The sequence below is a fragment of the Melospiza melodia genome, chromosome 8 (genome assembly GCF_035770615.1).
Source record: "Melospiza melodia melodia isolate bMelMel2 chromosome 8, bMelMel2.pri, whole genome shotgun sequence".
Classification (NCBI taxonomy): domain Eukaryota; kingdom Metazoa; phylum Chordata; class Aves; order Passeriformes; family Passerellidae; genus Melospiza; species Melospiza melodia.
The window spans coordinates 18,952,804-18,967,934 of record NC_086201.1 but is presented as its reverse complement, the minus strand read 5'-3'; the positions used below and the strand labels follow the sequence as shown (position 1 = coordinate 18,967,934).

General features: G+C 40.5%; 1 protein-coding gene across 4 annotated transcripts in view; it reads left to right on the top strand.

Annotated features, from left to right (window-relative positions):
* Positions 1 to 465: 465 nt before the first annotated feature.
* The window catches only part of STK39 (serine/threonine kinase 39), a 76,166-nt gene continuing 61,500 nt past the window's right edge, over positions 466 to 15,131 (top strand). Inside the window, exon 1 of one of the 4 annotated variants that reach the window (XM_063162056.1) lies at positions 466 to 605. Coding sequence is in view for 2 of the 4 variants with exons in the window: in XM_063162054.1 (XP_063018124.1) it covers positions 1,199 to 1,319 (121 nt within the window). In the remaining 2 variants the exon portion in view is untranslated. Of the gene's footprint in view, positions 606 to 757; positions 834 to 1,162; positions 1,320 to 15,131 lie in introns of those variants that run through there. The other 3 variants (XM_063162055.1, XM_063162054.1, XM_063162053.1) reach the window with 3 other exon arrangements.

The window sequence follows — 15,131 nt, the reverse complement described above, 5'->3', positions numbered from 1 at the left end:
TTATGTTACCACTTTTCTTCTCAGAGCTCTAGAAGTCTTAGAATGCAAAGCATTCAAAGTAGGGGTGAGACTGTAGACTATGCAAATAACTATTTTCTAAATTACTCCATAGTAAGTAAAATCCTGATGATATCATTGAACACTTGACACTACTTAGAGTGTAGAGAAAAAAAATCCATACTATTATTAACAGCAGAATTTTGTTTAACCCAAGGTTGAAGGGTTTTTTAAACCTTGCACTGTATAATTGGAAGTGCTGGAGACGTTTAATCATGATTCGTATTTGTTTAAATCACTTGGTACTGGTTAGCGAGGGGAGCATTTTTAGCTGTCCTCAGTCCTTCTCGGTGTCGTGAACTGAGGCAGCGTCTGCACTGAAGTGACACGCTGCAGCTGTCCTACTCATCCTGGAGAGGGCTACTCGTCATAGGGTATTTGAAAACTTTGCAGGACTGCAGCACGATCGCCGATGAAAGAAAATGCTTTCCTCACGTCCTCAAATTCGAATACGAGTCATCTGGAGCAGCAGCAGCACACTCAGCAGTGACACTTCTAGTGACCTGTGCTCCAGAGCAGCCTGCGTGCTCATGCTATCGGCCTAACAGGTGCTTCAGCATCCGCCCCGCGACGTGGCTTCCCTCCCTCCCTGCCTCCCTCCGGGGCTGCCCGGCCGCGGCGGGGTCCGGCACTCCGCCGGCAGGGCCATGGCCTGCACGGGCTCTGCCCGCCGCCCTGGGCAGGACCTCGAGGTGCTTCCCGAGGCGCAGAGCATCGCAGCGAGCCGCGGGGTGAGCGGGGAAGGGCGATGGCCGGAGCGGCAGGCAGGCAGGTAGGTTACGGGGTGCCGGGGAAGGCAGCGAGCCCCGGGGTGCGCGGGGCCGCTCCCGCGGGCCGCACCTGCGAGAGCGCCCGCGCTCGTCCCTGGGGCGGGGGCACGGCCTCGCCCCGCACCGGCACCGCCCGGGGCCCCGGCCCCGCGCTCGGCTCCGTCTCTCCGCAGCGGCGCTGGGCGAGCGGCCGGGGCCGGCGGCGCCGCCCGCCTCTGCCTCCTCCCCCTCGGTGCCCTGCCTCCTCCCTCCGCCGGGCGGGCGGCCGGCTGCTCGGGCAGGGCGGGCGGGAGGCAGAGCGCGGCGGAAAGGTGTTGCTGGAGGGGAACTTTGGAGAAGGTCGCCGGGTGCCTGGGCGCTCCGGCAGCATCATGGCGGAGCAGGGCGAGTCGCCGGTGCACGTCCAGCAGCCCCAGCCGGCGCCCGCACCCGCCGCCCCGGCCGCCGGCTGGCCCATCTGCAGGGACGCCTACGAGCTGCAGGAGGTGATCGGTCAGTGGAGCGGGGGCGCGGCGGGGCGGAGGTGGGGAAGGAAGGCAGGGATGCCGCGGCCGGCTCCGGGCCTACCGGCGCTCGCTCTCCCGCAGGCAGGGCTCGCTCACTGCGGCGGACGCACCCGGCACTGCAGCGGCGGCTGCTGCAAACTTTATCCGCCCGGCAGCGGGCGGCCCCGGGGGGCGGCGGCCCCTGCCAGAAGCCGCCGTGCCCCGCCCGGTGCGGCTCGGCGGAGGCGCCGCTGTCCTGCGGTGCATCGTCACTCCAGCCTTGACCTGCCGCTCTGCGCTGGGACCCCGGCAACTCCGCGGATGCGCTCTGTGTGCTTTGTGTGTCTGCGCTGTGTGTCCGTGGATGCGCACATGTGCGTGCATCCGCTTAGATTACTCTGCATTTTTTCCGGTGCTTTCATGGGGGAGGTAAATCTCACCCGTAGATCTGCTGCTCACGTGACGACTCTCTGTTAATCAGTGTGTATATATACACGTATATACATATTTAAACTATTTCCACTCTCCCTCACTGTTTCATCTTGTTCGCATCTCCTTATGCCCCTCGGCCCTATGCCCGTCGGTGGCACGTAAGGCCAGCGGGGGATTACAGCTTCGCTTTCACCCCAGCCAACCTGCTTTTGACCCGGTTTGCCATGAGAAGTTTAACCCGTCTGCTGGCCCCCTCCCAAGGAAGGGGACTTTCTTCGTTGTGTACTTCAGCACTTTGTTCACGTATCCAACTAATACAGATCAGATGTGTTCACTATCCATTCCCTTTACTTGGTTAAAGTTCTTTTGAATTTTACTTTATGAAATGCTAGCTGTTGTTGCAAGTATGTGCGATGGAAAGTTTTTCATCTCTTGCCCTAGATGCTGCTTGTTGCTAACGATCTACTTTGGGAAAACTTGCTTTTATTTGTATGTAACATTTTAAACTTCTAGCAAACACTGCAGATGGCAAAGACCAGCTCTGATTGCTGTTTCTTACAAATAAGGCCACTTAAGTGAGAAAAGTCCAGGTGACTTGCCTGCTGATGCTGTTGATTATCTTCAGTATTACACTAATTGCTAATTGTTGTCAGGCTGATGAGCACCAGAACTTCATGTTATCAATCTGGAAGTTGTGTATATTCAGCTTTGTCATTAAGCCTTTTTATTTTCCACAGGCAGAAACAAAATAGTTGACAAAAGTACTTCTTCCTTAAAATGGGATGGCTTTTTGTTGACCCAGGTGGTACCTTTGTGTTTTTGTTTGTACTTCCAGGCTGTGAATAGAGACTAAGGAGGGTTCAGGTGTTCAGGTCCCTGCAGGTGGCTGACTATGTTCAGTATTGAGCAGATGTTGCCTATGGAAGCCCCCCAAAAGCATGGGTTTACTGGACAGAGGATTGTCTTCCTCAGTCTGGGGAATAGGTCAAAGTTAGCCAAGTGGAGGTGATTCTACTAGCATAAGGGTGTATCTCTGCTGAGAAGATCGCATTTCTATGGTGAAAAAGGCCTCAAAGGTGTTGGATTAATCTTTGTCTAGGGTGTAATATGGGTCATATGAGTTACTTAAATAGTAGTTGTTTTCTGTTACAGTACCTGTAGAATGCATGTGTGAGAATTTCCTTTAAAACCTCCTTTCCACTTTATTCTTTTGGTTTAAAAGCTTGTATCTTTTGATATGTAAACTGTAATCCTGACAGCTAATATATATTTATATACATCCATTGAATGAGTGGATGTTCGTTGGACTTGCAGATACTGATCTGTAGAGAAACTTCTTTGCTAGTTACCTGTGGGTGCTCCTAAATATTGATGTTATTTAACTGAATGTCTAGGGAGTAAATTGAGGTCAGGGTATACTGAACTTGCCTGCTGTAATTTCACTGAGCTTAGGTGTATTCCATGACTTTCTTTGAAAGTTGCTGAGATTTATTTTGTACCACTTGACTAAAAAAATCTTGTGCTTAGACAAATGTGTCTTTTCATTAACACCTTCTTAATTTACAGGAGACTCACTGTGAGATTAAATTTAGTCTGGATACTATTAAAATAGTAAAAAACTCTAACTGAACACACCCTACTCCACTTTCTAAAAAAAGCCCAGCCAAACCAAGCCCCCTGTAAATTCCATGTGTTTGACCACATGTTAACATAATTTTGGAGCTTTGGGATGAATATTGTCGGTTTTAATGAACATGGTAATGGACTCTTCAATAATATTTTTTATATCTGAGGGAGGAGAGAATGACACAGTCTGAACTTAGTTCAGCAGCAACCCTTTGCATGTCTATGCCAGGGTTAATTATGTTCTGAACAGGAGTAGTTACCTCTTGCTGAAACAGAGCTGATCACCTCTGGAAAGCACCACATACTTCTCCCTGAGGAGCTGTGTAGTGTCAGCTGAGTTCAGTTACAGCAGCCCTTTCCCAGTTAAGTGAGAAAAAATAAAAACGCAGTGAAGCACCATTTTGAGCTTTGCAGGAGGAAAGATACACCATAATGGTTTATCACCATGCTTCCTGACAGAAGAGACTTTAGATTCGTTGGTAACTAAAGCAGAAATGCAGGAATAGCTGTTTTAGGAATTTTTACAAGTTTTGGTGGGGATTATGAAATGAAAATAATTGTTAGTCTTGTGGGCCATCTCCATCCCTTGGGTTTAGCAGCTGGAGAAGGTCTATTCTTCTCTGTGAGAGCATGAACAGTTCTTATTGCTCATCTGTGTCTAGCCCCATGCTATGTTGAAAACCAAGGCCACATGATATGGATTTCCAATGAAAAAGCTATTTTTTTCATTTTCTCTCCATTGTATCCTTCAGGGTGGCTGGGAGATTCAAGTGTCTGCTGAGGAGAAAATACTAGCTTTAAGGAGTGCTTCTTATGAGATGTTATTCCAAGTCTGCTTTATTTTGTAGGAGGCTGGCCAGTTCTCTGTAAACTCTTTGTGTGCAGTTTCATGATACATTTAATCTGCTCTAACAGGCAGCTGCTGAAAGGATCACATTGATCTGACAGCGAACTAGTTCTTCTGCCGGGTCAGTTTCCTGCTGGATCAGATTCCCTGTTTGACTTGCTGCATGGCTTTGTGATTGACAGGTTTGGTGCAAGGAAGAGGCTCTTCCGATTAATGCATAGATGCTTATATTTTCTGGAGGGGGAGAAAAACACTGATTGCTCTCTATAAATGTATAGTGTAAAGAGAAGACTTTTACATTAATTTGGATTAATACAGGCTGTCCATATATAAAAGCATGTTGGAAGGGGATTCCTAATTGTTAGGAAAGGAGAGTCCAACCAACCTTCTGGCAGTAGTTACGCAGATAAGAACTGTAATTGCTATTAAGGTAGAACCAGATTTAAATTAGTGAAGACCTGGGAGATCTTTTCTAAGATTTAAATGCATTAAAATGCTCAGTGGATTTTCATATGTGTGGAGAGGATTTTCTTGGTTTTTGTCTTTTTTTTTTTTTTTTTTAGATGAATATGACTTGGATTGAAAAAATAGCAGCTAATAAAAGCAGTACTGTGAGAGGTGTTCTTAAGCAGTTTGGGTTTATAAACAAGTGTTCAGAATAAAATAACTGAAATAGAATTTCTTTGAATTTTTCATGTACAAATGAGGTTTTTTCCTCAGAAACAATATCAATATTCAAAGAAAAAGCATTTAAATGGTAATCAACATTACCACTTTATTCAGTTTTCGGTCTTTTTAAAATAGTCTTTCAGCCTTTCAGATAGTAATGAGCCCTACATCATGTGGATGAGACAAAGCAGCATTAAATATTGGTTGGCCTTTTTGTGTTCTTTTGGAAAACTACTTTGGAGTTGATGCTTCTCTGCCAGATGTAACTTATTGTCATCCTGCACTGATGGAAGGTGGATTCTGTTATGGAGAAGCAGTGGATTATCTTCTGATTAGGTTGAGTACTAGTTTCCATTATCAAATTATATTTTTCTTTCCTGCTGCAACTGACTTGGAAAATTATTCTGGCTGGGAAACAGACAGAATTAGATTGAAATAAAAGGTTACTTTTATGAAATGGATTATCTATATTGGCTGCAAATCATTAAAAAGTTTCCTTAGTGGAACTTCTGTGTTTGTCTATTTTCTTTCTAACTTTGAGCTTAAAAATATCTTGTGGTTTCTTGCCTCATAAGGTGCAGTGTTGCTAAGTCAAGTGTGTTGGGATTTTGAGTAGAACAAGGTAGTATGTGAGATTGTTCTGCTGATTTTTATGGTTATTATAAGCAGCCTGAGAATCTCTCTTGGTTAATAGCTCTGAGGTCTTTAGTGGCGCTTCCAGGGTGTGTAATTGACTTCTTTTTCTCGCCTGCTGCATGTATTGCTAATGGCTCTTTGTCTGACAGAGAATAGACTTTGCTATATTGGTTGCTATCAGAGATCTTTGACTATCTCTGTTTGTGATCCTCAGGAATCCATGTTCACGTTGGTAGTGCTGTACGCTGTTTTGGAAAGCCTGTACAGTTAAAGGTGAAATTACAGTTCTTCATTGTTGTTCTGGTAATCAGATACTCATGTCTCACTCACATCTTCCAAAATTTCTTATCTCTGTGCTGAATCAGGTTTTTTTTTAACATTTGAAGGTCTTTCTTTTGCAGTAGTTTATGTATGTGCTGTAAAGTAAATCACATGGTACTGAATGAAATACCACACTAACAACTAAAGCTATGGCAAAATTTTGTATTTGCTCTGGCAAAACCTCCATAATTCTTGCATGCGAGTCTTCATAATTTGATAAGCAATACTTAATGCTACCTAATGTCTTTTTACAAAAAGTTTTGGTAAAAAGAAACATGTGTCTGCCTTAATTCTGCTCCAAAATAAATTCTATTCTTTAACAATAAATCTTAAAAGTTACTACAGCAGCCTAAGCATATTTTACATGCACATATTAAATACAGACTTTATAATATTAATTGTAACTTAATACAATTTCAGCTTGGCAGGAAGAGTTTAATTTTGTAAATTAAATTTTACATTTTGGGAAATAATTGGTTGAGATTTTCTGCCTGCTAATAACCATCTGTAAAAACTGGAAATATTAAATCCCCATTTAGTATTTTAATAAGGAGTGGCTTTTAATTCAGTTGCCAGGGTAAAGGTGGTCATGGTACAATTTAAAAACACCTTGTGGAACATTCAGAGTGCTGTGCTGCTAATGAGGCTTGCAGAGCTTGAAGTTGTTAATTATTTGCTTTGTCTCCCCATGGTAGTGTTGGGGAAGGGATCTGCCTTGATGCTTTTTTTGTGTTTAATGGAAGTGCATTAGAAATACCCTGATTGGAGACATAGTTGTACATAGCTGTAGTTTTCATTGGTTCATTAGAAGTAAAACTTTAATTGATTCAACGTTCAAACTGTTTTTTTATAACTTAGTGAATTTTAAACAAAATTAATGTAAATTGCAAAAAAGAAAAAAAAAACGCTTCCCTTGGGGTTCTCCTGATTGGAAGTAGTGAGGATATTAAGCTTGTTTTAAAGTTACCTTGTTTACTGTAAGGGTAAAGGAACATATATCAACACATCAGGCAGTTGGCTGGTGCTGTGTAATGATAATTTATACTACATATGCTTTCCTGCTCTTCTGATCTGCCTAATTCCCTGTTGGCTGCTCTCTTCTCTCTATGCTTTTTCTTTCCCTTCCATCCAAGTCCTTCTTACAGTTAAGGCCCAATACCTGCCATGTCCTGGCTCTGCAGGATTTGATTGAGTGTTAGAAGAGGAGCCACTCTGCTGCTGAGCATGTAGAAATTTGAAGGGATTGCATGATTTTGCCCCTTGCTAAGTGTTACAACAGCAAGGCTTTGCATCTTCGGAGTAGAGCTGCCTCTTGTAACCAGCACTGTGCTTTGATGGCAGGGGCTGAGTTCAGACCTGGCAGAGCTATTTTAGTAGTTGTTCTGAAACAACTTAAGAACTGCTTTACTTTTTTTCTTTTTGTGAAGAATCATTTTCTCTTGGGTCCTAGACCAGTTGGTTTTTTTTTCAGAATCTGTTTGTCAAATGGAGCTTCTCTCTTTGTTAACTGGAAACAAAACCACATCTGTTCTGATTGGCTTGAGGGGAAAACACAGTTAACTCTCCATCCAAAGGAGATCTGGGTGGCTCCTATAGTGGCTACTTGTCTAGGTCATATTTAATTCTTGTGTGCACTGCCTTGGTTCTCTCTTTCTCTTCCTCCATTTGACCTTCCAAAATAATTTGGAACTGTAAGGCAGCAGTTGATAGAGGCTTTTTTTTTTTGCTTTCAGTAATAATTGTAATTCTTGATGGTTAAAGAATGGACCCTAAAAATCAAATTAAGTTAGCTACTCTTGTTAACTTCTTGGGTTTGCTGAAGTCACTGGGATACTGTTGAGCAGAGGTTGCACAGGAGTATCATGCTTGCAGCACTTGGAAAACAATATGTCACTAGGATATTTTCTGGTGCTCAAAATTAAAAGTGAATTTTCCCTCATCCCCAAAAAATCATACTTAATATATGTTGATACTTTTTACTTGTGTAAATAAAGAATGAAGTGTGTTGAATGTGTGGATTTTTCTGTATTTCTGCCTTGTACAGCACAGCCTTTCCAGTGGGATGAAATCCTTACAGCTCCACTAGACTTGACTGTTGCTAAGTTTGAAGGTCTTAGGATGTGCACAAGGTTTGCATGGTTGAAGCATGTGAGTTTAAGAACATTATCAGGCAGAATGAGGTGAGAGTGGTAGGTATAAAAGTCTTGAGAAAAGAATTCTCTCTAAAATGTTACTTTTTCCTTATAAGTGAAACTTCAGTATGATAAATTAGCTGTCTCCATTAGTCCTTTATCTTTACAAATAAAAATTTCTGAATTATTTTATTAGCCTAATTATTCCTCTGGATGTCTAAATGCCTCTGTTTGTAAGTTAAATATAGATGAAACTTGAGAATGCCCTATAGGCTGATGTAACATAATCATCACATATCCTTTGAGCTATGCTTCTGCACTTAGAAAAATTAGAATTGGAAGCAGATTGAAAATTAGGAGTTTTTTTGTGTTCCTAATCATCCTTTCAGAAGAATTATCTACTTAAAGGTCTTGAAAGTCAAGACCCATACTGAATGTCCATGTGCCAAGGTTCAGGGTAGTGGTACAAAAATAGTTAATTTAACTGACCAGAAAAATACTGTGTGTTTGTTACTTGTGGTTTCTATCTTTTAGGAGTAATATGAACAAGAGCATAAACCTAAGCTATTGCTTTAGACTTCTGAGAAGTAACATATTTGTACTCAGAAGCATAGCCATTTAATTATAAAGTTGCTTTTTCCTTCTCACTTTCTTGCTTTGAAGATGTTTTATCACCAGGACTGAATTTAAGCTTATAATTTATTCCTCTTAGTGTCTTGTGCTTCCAGACTCCTAAACCACTTCAGACTAATAATAGGAACCTCATTAGAATTGGATTAGAATTGCCTAATGAAAATTTAATGATATGATAGTATTCATATTGCTCCAACTCTGCCATTGTTTCATGAGAAGCAATATATGAGAATTCGGTAAATTTTCTGCTTGTAATGTGTGGTCACAGTAGACTCAAATTCTAGGAGGCACATTTTGTTGGGGTGAGCTAGCTGAAGATTTGTAGCTCAACACTGCTGGATTAATTAGAGATCTTTATGACACTACAGAAGCAATAATGCCTTTGTTTTGGTGGATTGCTGTTTTTCATTCTCGGAAGAGAATGATGCACTATGTGGTGACATCCGGAATACTTGGAAAATACTGCATTCATGGTATTAGAATTGTTCCAAGTGTTTACTTTCAAACCAAATGAGAAACAATAAAATATGCCGACTAAATCAACACCACAATTTGTTTATAGTGCTACTTCAGAAATGAGTAGTAGTTCTTTAACAGCTTCTTTCTAGGCAGGAGATCTGACTCAGCATAGCAAATCTTCAATTTGTTCTATTTTTGTAAGGGGGTTCTGTGGACTTCTGATGGTACCCTGGTAAGGTAACTTTTGGTTCCACAGTGAATACCAGATACCAAGTTCTCCCGTAGTTATACAGAGACATTTTCAGCATGGGTTTTGCCTTCCAGATTTTTAGAGTTGTATGCATATTGAATAATGGTTTCTATATTGATGATGAAACAACAGGGAAAATGAAATTATCAGAATCCATGTTCTTTTCAAGTGAGAATGAATGGATAATAACATGGCAGATACAACTTGATTAAGAGTTTATGGATTTTATCCTCCACTCTTTTTTATGCTTTTGTTGGAAAAATAGAGAACGAATATGGATTTGTTGGATACATTAATGTGGAGTACTGTACATCCACATTTGTCCTTATCCCATGGCAGCCCCAGTACAGTATAGAATTTTTAATACAACTTAGCTTACTGTTTCCAATGACTGGAACCCTCTGCAGATCAGGTCAAATCTGGACTGGAAGATATGGAAGATGCAAGTCAGTCCTCAGAGGTAGCAGATGATGATGGAAGCATCTCTGGCCACAAGCATCTCAGTGTCCACCAGCAGCTTGAGTCCAAGTTCCTTACTCAGGACTTGTAAGTGCTTGATGTTACAGGCAGTTGTAGTATTCCCTGTGCCGTTGTACTTCCCAGTGATGGGTTCATCACCAGCACTGGGATCTGGGATGTTCAGTGCTGTACAAGAGGGAGTGATCACCATGATTCCCAGGAATCTTGAAGCTGGGAGGGAGGGTGTAGCAGGACGAGACTGCAGGAGGGGAAGGAGAAATCTGTTTGGTTTGTCTACTTGGTTCACAGGACCTTCAGTGCCTGAGAATAAGGGGGAGAGGAATGAATGCTTCACCCATCCAGTCACAGGGAATTCCTGCTTGCCTGATAAAGTGGTGTTAGTTATGCCAGTTGCTTTACAAGGGGTCAGGAGCAGGGCCTGTGGGCCAGTTTTATCCTGACATTTCCACAAGGCAAATTCCAGTTCTGATAACTCTGACGTCTCAAACAGCGGTGATTTTGGTTTTTTTTTTATGTAGACATTTCTCACTTATAAAACTTCTTAAGAAGATAATTGAGATGTAGAGCAGAGCAAAAGAAATTTAATCTTGAGTAATGTTTATAATAGGGGGTTTCCCTAGACAGTTCCCTTTCAACTTTATTTAGATGACTCACCTATTTTAAAGGACAAGTTAGGGAGAAAATAACACCTATTGAAAGTGAACTGCTTTTGTTTAGGTTTTCCTTACCAGCTGTGATGCTAACATTTCCATGAAAGGTTTACTTGAATGCCCCAAACATAGTTAATGGTCATCCTTGGACTTTTCAGTCTAATCTTAGTGTGTTGATGGCATTGTATCAAGCTGACAAGTGCTGAGCTCTGTATGGCTCTAGGCCGAAGTCTCCTTAACAAGAAAGTAAAAAGCCATCACTTAGGCTGATATTACATTTTAAAGCTGAACACAGTCACTATTAAAAAAACTTGTGTCAGATCTAAATATATCTGGTTTCACTTTCTAGCTACAGATTTCTTAAATACCTTTGTCAGTGACAGTGGAACACTTAAAATTCTTTTACCCATGGCTGGTGTTGATAGCTGATTATTCTTCAGATAAGAAAGATGTTTCAGAAGAAATCCTGCAATATAGTGTGTCTGAGTCTCTGATGGAGGGAAGTAAGATTTGTATTTTCCAGATTATTGGTAGAGCTTCTCAACTTTCTTGTACAGTTCCAATTTGTCATATTTACTGAATAATTAGTTTGTTATTGACACATATTTGCTATACTCGGATGCTAGTACCCTCTATGTTCAAGAAAATAGTTCTTTTTCACGTGCTTTTGGCAGAAAATTTTATTCTGTTCTAAAGATTTGACATAGAGCTATATCACAGTAAACCTTGGAGTATTTCCTGTAATTTATCTAGGCAAAACATCTATTATAACCAGTACTTTTACTATTTTAGTGAGATAATAAAGAGAATATCTCAGAAAGCTAGGTCATTTCCTCCTGTGGCTGTTTTTCATGCATGTGGGGGTTTATTGCTCTTTGTGAATCCCCCTGCCTTTTTCCTTCTGTATGGAGGATATGATGCCTGGTTAATGCTGAAGCTTGTTTTATCACAGGTTGTCTTAACACTTGCATAGAACTTTTCTATGATGCATAATCATTTTGACATCAACATTTAGGCTATTTATGACTTCTCTACAATCACTGAAATATCTGTATAGCATATTTGGAAAGGTTTTTCTGGATTGTTTATACAATGGGCTTTTAAAAAGTAGTATGGGATCTCAGCTAGATCTCAGATATTGTGTAAGCTAATTTTCCACAAAAAGGTAAACACAACAATTGAGTAACCCTGTGGTTCTTTAGCCATAATAGCAATGTTTTAAATGTCCAACTGCAAAACAAATTTATTGAGGAATTAAAGAGATCAATCCTTGTCAAAAATGCAGAAGTAGCAGTTCTAGGTGTGGGCATTGATTTCATGTAGCACTTAGTGTATTTAACTGAATTACATTGTAACTGCTAGGATAAGCAAAGTAGTATCCAAGTGAGCTATCAGGAGAGAGATTTGATCCCAGCATGAATTCAGAACACAAAGTGGGTAGGAATTGTTAGGACAGGAATGATTATTGTGAGCTTCTTAAGAACTCAAGTATTTGTCATGTGAAGATGTAAAGGGAAATAATGGCTTATTTTCTGTGAAGAAGCTAAGTTTCCAAAAGATTCAGAGTTCAGTATGGAGGTGTAAATGAGCTTTACCTGGCTGATTTATAACTTATTTTAATCAGTGGAAGTAATATGAAAGAAAGTGAGTAATACTGAAAGTTGTCTAGAGTATTATGGGGTAAAATCTAGCAACCAAAAGAAGCTAAATATTCTTTGTTCTCTGTTTGTTAACCAAAAGTATTGCTTTGGCACCAACAGAATTAATTCTTTCAAAACTGAAGAGACCAGCCAGGCTCAGCCCAGTGCTGCTATGGAATATTTTGAAAGGCTGATTGGTTCATAACACATTTAGTAATGCTGGAAATATGCTGCACAATATTGCGTGCAACACACATACAGCACATACAACATACCTCTCCAAGCTTGCATGTAAGCACAGGTGCTTTGTACATTCCATTAAAAACTCCACATGTATTCATGAGTAGAAACCTAATCTAGATTTGTGCACAAATGCATTCTGCTCCATGCAAAAGGAATCCTGCAGCTACACTGTATAGGAGCTACATTTAAGAATTACCTAGGGGGGTTCTTCTTCAAAACTAGGATGTCATGGGAGGTTAAGTATTATTAGGAGGTTTCTGTAGGTTGGAGGAGCAGAAGTGTGCAAAAATGCAGGTGGCATAGGTTGGTATATAAGACTTTATAGATACTGAGATAAGATATTTAGTCTTCTCCAATTGCAACTGTTCTCTAGCCCTTCAGATACCTAGTTAACAAGAAAACTTACCATTCTCAACAAGTTTCATCCTCCTCTTCTGAAATTAGAACCAGTGTAGTATTGGGGAAGGTCTCTTTTGTTAGAGTGACCTAAACTGCAGAGATCTTTAAAAGAGGTTTGTGCTGAAATACTGTAGAGACTAACACTGAGCCACTAAAAGAGAAACTGGATGAATCATTATGGGCTAATGGGCTTTTGTTTATAAGGAGAAGAACAAAATTGAAAAGAAATGTTTGTGGTCTATTTTGAATACAGTTAGTGTGCCATGATAAGTGGAAAGTACTAGACCTTTAGCAATAATGGAATAAATGAAGTGTCACATCCTTGTATGAAGGATGTGGGCATGTGCAGTATGCCAGTGGTATGGTCCAACCATCTCACCCCACTGTATTTTTGAGACATGACTAGTGGAGAGCAGTTAAAACTAAAAGATTAATGTCAAATATCCTTTTCTTTGTCGAGTCACGTTCTGCAAGGGTTTAATTCATGTTTTGAAAAAAAAGAGGAAAAAATACCTTTATGTCAAATTTAGAACAACTGGTTCAGGTAAGCTTCAATCCCAGATGAGTATTTGTGGAGTTTTTATATGCTCTCTGTGAAGTATGTGCAAAGTGGAATGCAGAAAACTGCTTTTAGGGTACATCCTTTCAGAAGAGGTGCAGTGTGGCCATATGATGTAGCTCTTGTGAAGGTTTCTATTGTGTGAACCCAGATGGTTAAAAGAAATTCTAATGGCTCTGTTGCATTGGGGATGGGACTGGTAGGGAGTGCATGGTCTGTAGCATGAAGGGACAGGTTGGCTGTGAGGGCATGCTCACACTAGAGAGAATGGCAGCAAAAACACCAGGGCAAGATGAAACTCTGACCTGTTGTCTGTTGTGAAATGGGAGTAGTAGGCATCTTGATGTGGTCTGAAATTGCATTGTTTCACTGTTAACTTTTGAAATTGGCAAAGAGAACTTGTCTGGAGCAGAATGACTTTTCCAGTAGTGGAAAAGCCCATTGTTCTTACAAGGCTGGGTTTTTTAGTATTACTATGGGTAATTGTTTTGTTCTGCAGGAGACAACTGGATGTAAAGGCTTCATGGTTTTATGCAACCTGAGCTTTTGTTATGCTATATCAGTTTCCTGAACAGAGACTGGGTGTTAAACCAGTCTGTTTTGGTTATGTTGTAGTTGGTATTCTCTGAGGGTTTTGGAAGACTTGCAAGTCTCAATATCTGAAGAAGCCCTACCTTCTGACAAGGAATAGTTGAGTGTAATCTAGTCTATGAAATAATTTTCTGTGATCCTAATTTGTTATGCTAAATGGTTGCTTGTGCCAATTTAGTTTCACTGTATGATGATAGGTTCATTAGTTCTGCATTCTCTTACCTTTCAACTGAAATGCTTATTTAGGTAGTCTCTAATAGCTGCTCCTATGGAACACTGCACACTTCTCCTTGTTTAGTAGGTCAGACAAAGGAGTCTTTTGACCAGATGTGAAAGCTGCAGGTTTTCCTTATCTCTATCCCTGGTTGTTCACTTTGTGAGCCAGAGAAAGAGAGAACATCTTTAGGAGGAAGGAGGCATACAGCTACTCAGTGTCTGGCTCCTGCTTCAGTGTGTGAGACTGCTTTTTCAAGCAGGTTTGATATGTACATAAGTCAAACTGAGAAGACTGCATACCTTGACTTTACTCTCAAACTAGTGTATTGTGTAGAGAATTAGAAAAGCTGGAGAAAGAAGAAACTTGGTATATTGGCTTTATTCTAAAGTTTTTTGCATTGTCAGCACATCTTAGTCATGTGGTGAAGAACATCCCGCTGTAAATCACCTTTGTTTGAGAAGAAAACACAGAAAAGTATACTTTTTTTGGTAGTTTATTTTTTTTGAAGAGTTTTGAAGTGTTTCTTGCTGACGTTTAACTTGAGGAAGTAGTCAAGATTTTACCATGGCATTGGGTGAATTAATTCTCTGTATGCTTATTCTGTTTGTCTTTTTAGAGGCTTTTGTATACAAATCTATGTTAAAAGCAAAGATCTTGGTTGTTTTCTACAAGTAGATAAAACTAAAGGCATAGATGAAAAAGATACATAAGGAAAATCTTGGTCTTTTTTCTGTATACTTAATAGCTAAAAATACTTTCTCCTGTTTCAATGTACGTTTGTGTAGTCAGAGTAATGAGAGGATTTGTGTCTTGATGTCTACTGAAAGACGAATTCATTAAAGTGATGTAGATGAGTCTTACCTTAGCTGAATTGTGCTGACTTGGTGGTTTCTTCCTTGGGATGTCTTATTTAATTTTTAAAATATCTTAATTCTTTTATTACCTACATTATTGGAATTTTTAAAGGCTTTGTTCTGCAAGCAGACAGAACAGGACATGTCAATATTTGTCTGTGACCACATCCTGCAGAAACAT